This window comes from Diachasma alloeum, unplaced genomic scaffold (assembly GCF_001412515.2).
Source record: "Diachasma alloeum isolate Michigan unplaced genomic scaffold, Dall2.0 Dall_scaffold_00308, whole genome shotgun sequence".
NCBI classification, from domain to species: domain Eukaryota; kingdom Metazoa; phylum Arthropoda; class Insecta; order Hymenoptera; family Braconidae; genus Diachasma; species Diachasma alloeum.
In genome coordinates this window covers 1,257,278-1,270,452 of record NW_021680447.1, presented here as the reverse complement: position 1 = coordinate 1,270,452, position 13,175 = coordinate 1,257,278, and the positions used below count along the sequence as shown (strand labels likewise).

General features: G+C 34.4%; 1 protein-coding gene across 1 annotated transcript in view; it reads right to left on the bottom strand.

Moving 5' to 3' along the window:
• Positions 1–13,175, bottom strand: part of LOC107039855 (MAP kinase-interacting serine/threonine-protein kinase 1) — a 67,273-nt gene that overhangs the window by 36,923 nt on the left and 17,175 nt on the right. The window contains exon 2 of the mRNA XM_015259696.2: positions 7,891–7,996. Coding sequence (XP_015115182.1) covers positions 7,891–7,996 — 106 coding nt within the window. The remainder of the gene's footprint in view (positions 1–7,890; positions 7,997–13,175) is intronic.

The following is a 13,175-nucleotide window of genomic DNA, read 5'->3' as shown; positions in this document are numbered from 1 at the left end:
TTATAGTGAATATCCTTGAACATTTCCCATATAGAATATACCAAAAATGAAGAGAACCGGAGAATCCATCGTACCACGTTGCCACACGCACAAGCAAAGTCAAGGTTAAGGGGAAGCTATGAAGGTCACCGAGGGGACGATATCGAGTTTGGGGATCTTACTATGCTTTTTCATGTGTATACACTTCCCCTACTGCAACGTATATCCGTGGATGAGTTGGGGAAATACGGTGTCAAGTTAATTGTAAATCTTTAAAAACATTGATTAATCCTTCCTGACCCACTTCACCGACTAATATATTAATTTGATCACAAAGGAGAGCTGTGACTTCCGGTTTAGGGGAAGAACCCTGTGATCCCTAAAAATAGAATTCTTTCTTGATGTGAGGAGCCCAATGGGAAAACTTTCCCCTCTTCTCTTCCATTACAGCACATCGTACTCTCTGAAACATCTGGTATAAAAATCTGATTGTCTCCAGATGCTTAACTTTTGAAAATTATTATAATTATGTTGTACTATAAAAAAAACATCCTGAGAATCAAGAAAATTTTGAAATTATTTCGAGATTTTTTCCAAAATTCGAACATAAAAGTTCTCATTTCCATTAATTTTTGATTAAATATAATTATATTTGAGAAAATCTTGATTCGTGAATTCAGATTTCGGCATAATCATAATGGCTCAATACAATTATTTTATTAGATACGAAATCAGTTGATTGTATAGGATAATGTCTACATTATTTTAACTTCCTGATTTATATCGGGTAATTATAGTAATGACCATGAAAATCGAAACTGGAAATTTCATATGAAGTTTTTAGAACGATGTTCGTGTGTTTCATACAATCGATGCGTTTTCACGTTCCTTATAAGCTGATTACATTTTGAATCACATTGTCTCAAAGGTTTTCTAGATTCATCAATTTTCCTAAATTTTGCGACTTTTTCGAATCTTCCGCTAAATGAACAAGATAAGAGGATTAACCCTCGAACACTAACGCTAAATTAGCAAAATGTTTCACATTCAACTATTTTATAAATGAGTAATGAATTTGGACAAATTGATTATTATTTCGTTAATCGAAAAATCAATTCAAGAAATTTAGAATTGTTTGTTTAATAGTCAATCGATGATTGACTATTAAATTATTTACAAATATCAAAATAACGATTATTGCCAGAGCCCTACTTGAATTCAGAATATTTAGTGTCTAGAAATTAATTTACTCATCTTTCAAGAATCTCTTAGAATATCTTTGAAATTTACAATTCTATCTCAATGTAATTTATGAATTCTTTATTACGAAAAAGTTCTTCAACTAACACTTCGACTCAATCAATGTTGAACTAATGTTCAATCAGTCCACGTCCCAAATATCCCTTTCGAATATTCTTATTTCAAGAATTTACAGATTTTTAACTAAAAAACTTGGCTCACTAAAATAAGTACGTTCCAAGACTCAATTTTAAAACTTATTCCTGTGAAATGAAGTAACCAGTCTTTCATTCACAGGAAAGTGCATGCAGAGACAAATTTCGCGAGACAAATTTCTTCAAAAATTATTGAAAACCTCAAGTTGTACCCAACGCATTCAAATTTTCTTCGTTTCATTATTCCTCGAAATTAGAAATCGTCCGGAAATATCTAGATAATGTTAATGATATCCTTAAGAAATATCTAAAATGATTGGATAAGTCCCTATCGAATAAACCAAATCATCATGAAAAATCTACTTCCGTGAACTTTGTATGGAACAGTATACAGCAAATGCCCAAGGGCTAGGAAAACCAGAAAGTAAATATACACTTCTTGTTATATATGAGACATATACTATATGTCCATCCGCACATTTCTCTTGCTATATTTACGCTTCAAGAATAAAGTATCCGCTGCAGGAGGCTCACTTCACTCTCTCCAAATATCTTCCTATTGCAATTTGAAGGAAAATTTCTCTTCCTGCAGCGGAGAGGGGGGGTGGGAAGGGGGAGGGAGGGGATTACCATCAAGGTCTGGAAAAAGTCCAGTGGGATAGTAAATCAATTAATCTCAGTGATAGTACCACACCTTGAAAAGTCGGTCGTAAAGTCGACGTTTCGTTTTTTATTAGTCTCTCTGGAGAAACAAGGAGTAGAGACGAAAATAAGAGAGCTTCGAGGGGAGAATTTAAAGGGACCAGGATGTGCGCAGCGGTTTTATATAGTCTGGGATGTGTGACGGCGGAAAGGGAGAGGTACGATATCACGAGTGGTGACGTGAACTTGTGCATTGGGTTTTAAAGTAGTTTGAATAGACCCCACTTGAGTGTAACGGGAATAATGAATTTGAGGTACTAAAAAAAGTCATTATTAACGGTGTTAATAATTTTTTGACGTGGACACGTCTTCAATTTCATGTTGGGGGTATTTCGCGGAGTTATCCCTAAGGACCAGCGTCATCTATAGAAGTTCTAAAATATTGCAGATTGTTCTAGAAAATTCGAGAAAGTTCTCTGGTTTTCTAGGAAATTCCAAAAAATTGTCTGGTTTTACAGAAAATTCAAGAAAATCGTCCGGATTTCCAGAAAATTCGAGAAAATTCTTTTGGTTTTTTAAAAAGTTGGAGAATATTTTCCGATTTTCTAGAAAATTGACGAAAATTCTCCGGTTTTTTAGAAAATTGGAGAAAATTCTCTGGTTTTCCAGAAAATTCGAGAAAATTCTTTCGGCTTTCTAGAAAATTCGAGAATATTTTGCGGTTTTCTAGAGCAATTTCCGGTTTTTCAGAAAATCCAAGAAAATTCCCCGTTTTTCCAGAAAATTTAAGAAAATTCTGCGGTTTAACAGAAAATTTGAAAAAATTCTCTATTTTTTAAAACATTCGGATATTTTTTGAAAAATTCAATTCGTGTCAATCCATATCATTAAAGAATCCTGTGCAGCTGCATCCTGTATACAGTAGTTAGACTTAACGTCACATCTAGGTGGCTACGGAATCATCAACAAAACGCATCGACACGTCGACGCACCCGCACATGAATAATAACTTAAACGTGTCCACGTTATCTCTAGCTTCTGTCTCAAGAATATATCCCTGTATACAGCCGCTTATGATTTTATATGAACTCAAATGTCCTGACTGCAAGAAATTCAGTAGCAAAGTTTTAAAACGGTTTAAGTCGACTTATCTCCCAGTTGAGTTTTTGAGGAATATTTCCGAATGTAAGGGAGATAGCGAAATTTTCATAATTACATTTGTTGTAGCACTCCATCAGCTCTACAAAAAAAGTTATAACAAGGATTTTGCTATCTCCCTTAGATTCCAAGATATTCATTGAAAACTGGTTAATATTCAAAATTGACTTGTACCGTTCTACCACTTCGCTACTGAATTAATCCATTAACTTTCTTTTTCAATAATTTCTTTAAACGACAGTCCCTCGTTTGATTAGGGGGTTTCGATCAAGAAGAAGAATCAGATTTAGACCTTTAGAGTTCGACTAATAAAACTCTTTAACGAAAAATATAGAAAAAGATTTTAGAGAAATAAATTGGCAAAAAGTAGCTCCATATTCCCAACGGAAAATTGCCATATTTTCCTTAAACAAAAAAAACTTCGATTCCCAAAAAATTCAAGTTCCCCTATTATTTTCATCCAATCGTTATTTGTGAGAATGGCAAGATGTAATTACATGCGAAATCCCCCCAACACGGAGAGAAAGGTTCAGTCAAAATTACGGAACTCGCAGTTCGCTCACCGATTACGGAATCGCCTCAGAAAATTTAATTGTCGGTATCGTAATTTTTCACAGGAGATTCAGAAAAAAATTACGGAACGCTCTGGAAAATTTAGGTAAAAATTACGTAACAGTTCCGTAAAATTTCCTACCACCACATTTCGCTCCAGAATTACGGAAAAGATACGTAATTTTTATAAAATATTTCTCTCCGTGAATTGGAATTGAGAAAATTTAGAGCTCTACAGAGCACCCGTCCAAAAATCTTTTCAGATTAACGAAGAATGTTTTTGCTGACGCAGCACGAGGCAACAAATTCACAGAAGAATGCAGAATGCAGTGACTCCAGTGGGATGTTCAAGTAGCGGCAACAACGCTTCTTGATTTACGGCAACAGCGAAGGGTATGGGATAGGCGACTCCACAGTAATCAGCGGGATCGTGTTATTATGACAGATAATTCAACCAGGGGGATAACTACGCAGTTCGACGTATACAGTGTTCCGGAACTCAAGAGTAATATTTTGAGGGAATATCGGGGGAATTATCTGGAAACGAAAATTCTCATGAAGTTGTTGTCTCCAATGACTCATTAATGAGTTATTAATGGACAAAGCACAAATATGTCGAAGATCGCCTGCTCAAAAAAAATTCGTATGTTGAATGAAATGAATGAAAATTATGGCAGTTGATTGGAAATTCAACGCGCAATGCATCTGAGGAAATCGTTCCTTTGTTACCATTACAAAGTAATTAAACCGCAAGCGGCCGCGGTGTTGATATCCATTCCTTGGGTTTTTTTCTTTATTTCCTTTCCAAATTTTCTCAAAAATTAATTATTCGTACTACATTATTAATTATTACTCATTGTACTATACTATACATGATGAAATGTTGAAATCAATGTGTTTCCATTCATCACCTGTTTAACTTTCATATTTCAATAAGTAATTCGGCAATTCCTGTGCTCACTGGATAAGGTCTAGGTGTCATTATAAGCGAAATTTTATTCAGCAAAACCTTCTTTTCCATTCCACTTTGATCCTTTACAGATGCATTCAGTAATTTTTCTGTAACATCGTCTAACCAATTCTGATGCGTGTATATGAATTTTAAGTATTCTCTCTCCATTAATCATTTTCCTACAATTCCATTCGTCGATTCCGTGAACTTATAATTTTGTTAAAACTTCCAAAATTTCCTCAACTTTTCCATAAAATCTGGAAATTTTCTCTAGTGCTTTTTTTTAGAAAATTTGAGAGTTCTGTGAAATTGATGCAAAAATTCTAGAAATTTCTCGAATTTTTAACATTGTTTAAGGGGAAACGGAACCCCTGCGTTTATATGAATCTTTAGAATTGTATTTTCTCCTGCAATTATTATTTTTTATTCATTAAACTACTTCATTGACTCAACAATACGATAATCGAGTCGATAAAGTAATTTCGTAGATACAAATTGATAATTACAGGAGAAAACACAATTTTAAGATTTGATGTAGACAAAGGGGTTCCGTCTCTCCTTAAGCTGTTTTTATTTCATCGAATCGGAGGCAGTGTTCGGACCAACGTTGCGACAATGTTAAATTCAATGAACCATTGAATTAATTCAAAAAACATTGTCATAGAAATTAATCCAGGAATCAGGAATTTTGGAGAAATAAAACATTATGATCTAATTGTCAAGGATTGTCATGGAAATTCCATTCGAAAGCCAATTGCTAATTTATTAGCAAATCTATATTGACCATGTTGTAACGAAAGCAATTTCCCATTTGTCACGATTTTTCTCCCGAATTCACTGCGGCTCTCCTGATATGATTTCTCCATCCGGAGAAAAAGTTTGATTGGCTACACTTTGTTCTTAAAAATTTTATTAGGCTTTTCGTCTTCAAATAAACTCCCGTGGTACACTCACAATTATTTCTATTCAGTTTTAGAACACCCTGGATTGCCCCCAGAGACGTGGTTTATTATAGGGGAAGGTGGGGCAGTTTGTCATTGACGGGAAATCCCAACATCTGTGTTTATCAACGAAGATTGTAAGAATTAGAAGGGATTACAAGCGCTCCATTTTGCCTGATGCTCCCCCAAATAATTTTTTTCGAATCCAATAAATCAAATAATAAATCTAAGGGATTTATTCAAATAGCTCGAGCTATATGCCATCGTAGTAAAGTTTCTATTGAATGTCAAACTGTAAATCAATAGTTTTTTGAGCATAAACAAATGTTTTCTTAATCCAAATAAAGACTTTATTGGTTAGAAATGAAATAATTATTTCAAGCGAATATTTCATTAAAAGAAAACGAATCTGTTGACATGGTAACAGGTAACAATTATTTATTTGGATGAAATGGAGCGTTTCATTTGATGCCATGTCTCATTTCTCCGGATGTCGGAAGAGGGATAATAAATGCGCGAGAGGTACAATTTAGGGAGGAATAACGCTAACAAAGTATTTTTAGAATAATAAGAAAAATTAGGAAACATTTTTTGCACGCTGAGTCACCATGTTTAGTTGATATCAGTAAAGGAAGTAATAGGCAATAACTTTCACGGGTGGCTCATAGAAGCACAGTGTTCGTGACTACGGAGGCCAGCGGAGTTTCATCGTGAGTCATAGCAGTTTACAAGTACTTGAGATAATAAATTCAACATTATGGGATTACGGAAATTCTCAGCGAAGTGATAATGGTCATTTGCGCCTGATCTCTTCAGCTTAAAATGAGAAATAAACATTCCCTAATTCACGTACTATTGCGCTGTTAAGCATTTTCGTCTTAATTTTCCGTACCAAATTCCGGAAATTTTTATCGTGTTCAAGTTCCACTGAAATTTCAGGAAATCTTGTCGCTGAAAAATCAAATATTCGATTGATTTTCTGTTCAAATGATCTGGAAATCAATGAAATACTTGATTTTTCAGTTTAATTATTCTATCAAAATTCAGAACAATCAGGAAAATTCAGGGAAAAATTGAAAATTCATGTCATGTTGTTTCTGAATATTCACGTTCCACTGAAAATTCAATCAAGGTGTGAAATTTTCATCTCACTGCGACTGAAAACTCATTAATTTTCGTAAATTCTACTTAAAACTTGAAATTTCATTACTATTTTTTCCCTAAATCCGATTCAATGTCTCTCTCATGAGATTTTTATAATATCTTCCATGAAATAAAAAAAAAATTCTAATAGCGTATCCCAGATTCAAGTCAAAATTAGGAGGTTTAGGGTTTTTTTATTTTTTGTGTGATTTCTAGGGTAAAAAAAATCAGAGAATATGAGAAAATTTTACATATTTCCAGGACTTTCACTTGTCCCATTTTATAATACGACAAAATAGAGAACTTGCACGAATTTTCAGCCTCGAATGATTAATTTTTCATTTATGAAAATTAGAAGTATTGCTTGTTAATTAATAATTGATTGTCGAAAGTTGAAGATTTGAAGCGCTTCGAAATCATTAACCCTTCGCTACGTCCACGGCACCGCGCCGGTGAAATTCTATTTTTTGGTATAACTTCCGGAGAAACTCATTAAAAAATATGGATTTTCCCTTTATTGCATTCAGATTCTCCTGTCCTTAACGTCAAAAGTGTGAGATAATCTTATAATTCCAGCTATTAATTCTAATCAACTTTGTTTGTTCGAAGAAAGCCTTAGTAAACGCAATATTAATAAAGTTGAATTATTCTATTTCCCTCTGACCTCAATGATTTAGCCAATTACGATTCATTTATTCACGCTTCATAGAATGGTATTCAATTCTCTTTTGTTTATTAGGCGGGCTTCATGAAAATTCGACGCAAGACGATTGCACTCATGAAAACCGCCTTTCCTTCTCCGTTCGTTCCAGCCCTCCTCTATGTTCGAATTCTCATTGTCAAATCGAGATATTGCCCATCCTTTTTTTAGAATGGATTTTTCCATAATTATTTTCATTCCGTGAATGGGGAAATTTCAGAAAACTGAGCTCCATAAAACGTTTCTATCCTGAAATTCCAGAATTTTCACTGGAAACTAGAATTTTTTTTTCTGTGTAGATTATTCTTCTTCAAGTTTTCATTCAAATAAATGATGAGCGGACTGAGAGAAGTCATTTAAAACCAGATGAGTAACGAACGCTCAAGATGAAAAAAAAAAAACCGGAAAATGTATATTGACACAACTCACCGTTCAATGGTGATGCTGAGTCTTCGCTACTACCTCCTGGAGATTTTTCTTGCTTCTCATCACTTTCATTTACCGCCGGCGAATCCTCATCGTCCATCTGGAAAACCTTCAATACAATAGCCCCATGAATAACTTCATCACTCCAATTAACATGAAGGGAGTCGTTCCATCATTTCCGTTTTTTTCAGAAAATTAAATGGTGAGTCAGGCTCAGAAATGTGTGCTGATTCTCATGATTAATACAGAAAAACACATAATAAAAAAAGAAACAGCTGATCACACAAAATACTTGTCTCTCCTCATTCTCATTCTTATCTTTCAATTTACCATGTTTCGCGTTATTTTTTCATCAAATACGCGAATCCGGTTTTTTCCAATTCTCTGGTTTTGCGTTTACCCTTGAATCTCTCAAGTTTCTTTTATTGTTTCTCGTTTTCCAGTTTTTTTTTATTGCGTTGAATCCCGGGTGGATCGTCTTTTGAATGTTATCTATATTGTTTTCCGATTCTTGGGACAAACTTTCAAAATTATTTATAACATTTCAAGTAAAGCTAGTTCAGTGTTTTAATTAGCTTCCCACAGTCAGGTCAGTGCATCAACACGGTGTGCTAACCCCTACGGGTTGGTGGTATTTCATATGAATATTGCATGAATTGTTATGAATAAATAACGATTAGTATCATGAATGTTAAGGGGAGACTAGTATGAGTTTTGAAAGTCATGGGCTATTGGAGTGAGGTTTCTCATGCGTTGAAGATCGATTATATATCTCAAAACAATTGTTTATTGTTGGTTTGCCCCGCAGACGCTTACAATGTTAAAAGTAAAGGTTTTTTCAAAATTTTTGAAAAAATGTGTACAATAACAATTACAAATTAGTTTTTTGAAATTCGACTCTCACTCAGCTAATGTCGTTTTGTTCAATATAAAAATTTGCGCCATTCATGTAAAATAGGCAGAAAAAATATCCTGAAAATATTTGAAATATACTCTCGATTCTTTTAGAACCATTTCTCGGGCTATTTAACATGAATGGTGGAAAGAACTAATTCGCAATTGTTATTGCACATATTTTTTCAAAAATTTTGAGGAGAAAATCTCTGCAGCTCAAAATTTAAAGGAAATTTCCGTCCGTTAAATTCCAGTGCAATTGTCGCGTGATGATAATCCCCAAGAAGTGTCTGGAAATTTCAATAAAAAAATTTCCAATTTCTCCTCAAATCGTCAATTAAAACGCGAATATTCAGTACGCAAACGCGTCAAATTTTTAATCCATTAAGAATTCAGGAAAAAATTTACCTGCGTTTTCATTATTTTTATTAATTATCATGAAATAATTGACCTGACATCATAATTTGCCTCGTATTTTTCATCAAATATTGAATTTTCAATCACAAAATTCCCTGCATTCCTTGAAATTTCAGAGAAAATACTTGACATTGGACCCCCGATATTAAACGAGAAAAAGTGTGAAAATGTTAGTAGTTGTGAAGATAAGTGCGTGAGCGATGGAAAAAAACCACTTACATTCACAAATTTCTCATGACCTATTATTGTACCCCCCCAACATCTCAATCCCGATCCACGTGCCCAGATTACCCACCCAACGCCTCATTTTTTGTTTTCCTATTACGCCGTATTATCAAAATGTTACGAGTGCCGAGTTCAAGGACAAGCGGAATAAGCGCAAAAAAATTCACCGGTGTCTGCATTGCCCGGCGAACAGGTAACAATATTACATGCATGCACAAATAAAAGCCAAAGGAAATTGAGTTAAAACCGGTCCTCTCCATCGACAAGAGAAGAAAAAAAATATAAAAATAACCCAAACAAGTTATTGTTAGTATTCCAAACCCCCCACCATTACATCTGTTTTTTCTTTTCTTCGTCGTGAAGCACGTGTGGTGGACCCACGCACGTCACACGCTACCCAATCCCTGCACCAATGTCGATATGTTTGGATCCGTAGATTGTATTTTATATTAAGCACCAATCACCCAACTGTCTTGAAGATAAGAGCCATTTGCAGGAATATAAGAGTAATAATGAATACGTAGCATAATCTGACCACACGTGGCCCTCCCACCCTCCCGTTTCCAAGGAGAAAGGATCAAATTCATTTGGTGAATTAACGCATATCAAAATGCTTCACAATGAAAACACGCCGCGTTACGTAATAGTCGAGTGGATTATTTACCAAATTCAGAATGAAGCACTGTTGATTAATCCTATTGATATGGAGATTTATCAAAAACCCCATGTGAAAAAAATTTGGGAATATTATCAGATGAATCAAGTAATCGTGGGGCAGTATTGGAAAAAAAATTGAAATTTCATGAACAGTTGATTATACTGTTAACAGTTTTGTCTGAAACTTCCGATACACTTTTTGGAAATTTTTATCGAATTTAATTACCACGGAAATTTCAAGGAATTTCGTCATTGAAAATTCAGAATTTGGTGGAAAAATCAAAGAGAACTGTCAATTTTAGTTTCATTTTTTCCTGAAAATGAATAGAAAATCAGAAAATTCCGGTAAATAAATTTTTGAATTTTCAGGAGAGTCACACTGAATGCGATTTAGTGGAAAAAAATTATGAAATTTGAGATTTCACTGAAAATTCATGTTTTTAATTTTAGCATACAAACCCGTTGGTGTAGTCTGCTTTAAAAAAATTTACATTGTATTCTGCTAGAAAAAAAAATTTACTTCGTATTCAGGTTAATACAGTATCATATAGTCCATTCTTCGTTTTTAGATAATTTACTTAAGTCTTAAATATTCATATTAAATTGGAAATTCAAATAAATTAAGGAATTCTCGTTTTTATGCTTAAAATTCTGGAATTTTACAGAATTTTCAGTGAAACCTGAAATTTCATCATTCTTTCCCGCTAAATCGTATCCAGTGTCGCTGTCCTGAAAATTAGTATTCAACTGCCCATGAAATTTAATTTTTTTCTAACAGTAAAGCCCGCATTTCATTGTTTATTATCTCTTAAACTGTGCAGTAAAGCTAGTTAGTATTTTTTTCAATAGCTGGGGACTACTATACACATTATCTATGAAAAATATGGAGACAATCGTAAGAAAATCGTGTTTTCAAAGGATATACTTTAAAATAGCATGTGTACCTCGGGCGAGGAAAACATGACTTTCCGCCCTGGTGCAAAATATAGTATATTTCAGGGCGAGTGCCATGGGGTTTTTTACTCCCGTGGAGTTGACGTCCGAGCCGAAGGCGAGGACTGGCCAACCGCGCGAGTAAAAAAACCCCATGGCACTAGGCATGAACGATATTTTTCCGTAGTGATTTTCAGTTTTACGAGTTTGGGGAAGGGCCAATACCAATCCCCGGACGAGGCAAAGTGAAGATCAGTGCGGAAAAACTATTATTGAATTACGTTTCGCTCTAGGATTACCTTTCGTACACCAAAATTTGCCGAAATCTAAATAATTTTTCTACAACTTTTCTCTCCGTGCAGAGTGTTTACAGGACTAGCGCAAACTGAAGCGAATAAATCACATCAGATGGTTTCATTATCATTAGTTTATAGACATCTGTAGTTGGTTAACCCAGTTCGACGACCGTGCCAACTGGCTGCAGGTGGCCAAAAAATCCTGGCATTCATACCTGTATTCTCACAACGCAAATAAGGATCCGAGCTAATGAAAACAAAGTAATGATGGTTCTATTAACACATCGTTTCCCCCGCATTCAGAGATGTAACAGGATTCCAGGATCAGTCTGAGCATGGAAACTGTAATTGGCATGTTAACTTCACAACCTTGAAAATCCTAAATCATAGCTGTTACTTGGAATAAAAAAAAACATCCTGTATTTTCGCAACGCAAATAAGGCTCGGAGTTGATGACAACAAAGTAACGATGTTTCTATTATACTATTTTTTCCGCATTCAGAGGTGTAATAAAATTATACGATTGAGCCTTGAACGCTCCTCGCACTTAATTCAGCGGAGTACGTAGTAAATCGTCCCCATGTAAATTTCCAGATGCTACATCTAGTATACTCCGGTCTATTCGATGATCCTATAGCTGTCAGTAAAGAATATTGGATGGAATCACTCATGTGTCGAATGATGTAGGTTCGAAGAAAATGTTAATTGGGCTGGCGGAATTCTAAGTTCTGCATTAGGAGTTGACCTCGGCAAGCATTTTATGTCCATTGTTTGGGTTTTCGCAGCTGCGTTATTTTATTTCATTGAGAAATCAACATCATTCATTCTCCATTTTAAAGTATGGGGTCTGCATGAAAACGCCGTTTAATTTTTTCAAGTAAATTCAACAGGTAAAGAAGGAAAATCTTCTAGAAACATAATTTCTTGGATCATAAATTTTGATGTCCCGGAACATGTCACTGTTTTTTTTGCTTCCGAATGGACGCATTGCACTCGCTCAAATCTAAGTTTTGGATTTTTTGTGTTATATCGACCCATTATGATCCAAAAAGTTCGAAAATGCAACTGTTCGCTAGTGAATGGATGGAATTGAATCTTTTTTCAAAAATAGATATTGCTAAACCCTATCGATCGCTGTTAATTGAAATTTAATTCATCGATTAGTTTTAAGAATTTTTGATTTTTTTGGAAAATCGGGCGTTCCACGATAACTAAAAAAAATGTTCTGAATTGATTGACTGATGGCTTAAAAAATTTGTTTGGATATCCTTTTGACCGAGTTCGAAGATGGAGGCGATAACAATAATCGTTATTTTGACTTTTATGATGATGAAAATTTTGAATTTTTCATGAATTTCCCTGAAAGTAAGCTTTCTGATGGTTTCTTCAAATGTGATGTTTCAAATTCATTCAAGTATGTGTAAATAAAATTTTTCTATTGGCATTTTATCGAAGGGCTGAGGGCAGAGATAAGACTGTAAAAAAGACAATCGGTTGTATAGAAGAAAAGGGATAACAAGAATAATGATGCTGGTAACATTCAACTAAGTTGCAAATCTGATAAAATTAGGTAAAATGAAATCTTATTCAATCTAACAAAATGAAATGAACAATGAATCATACATGATAGAGGGGAATGATGTGCAACATTCTATCTTGAAATATGAAGCAATTATTGAGTATCCTATTTACTAAAGATGAAAGAAACGTGAAGTTGTTTTATATCGAAATATCTCGAAACTGCGTGACCGCTAATCCTTAATTGTGATTGGTCAATATGTGACACGAAGTTATTCACAAAAAAAACACGCGGCATTTTCAAATTCTTCAGTGGTAAAATTTTTTTTCACGTCATATATATATATA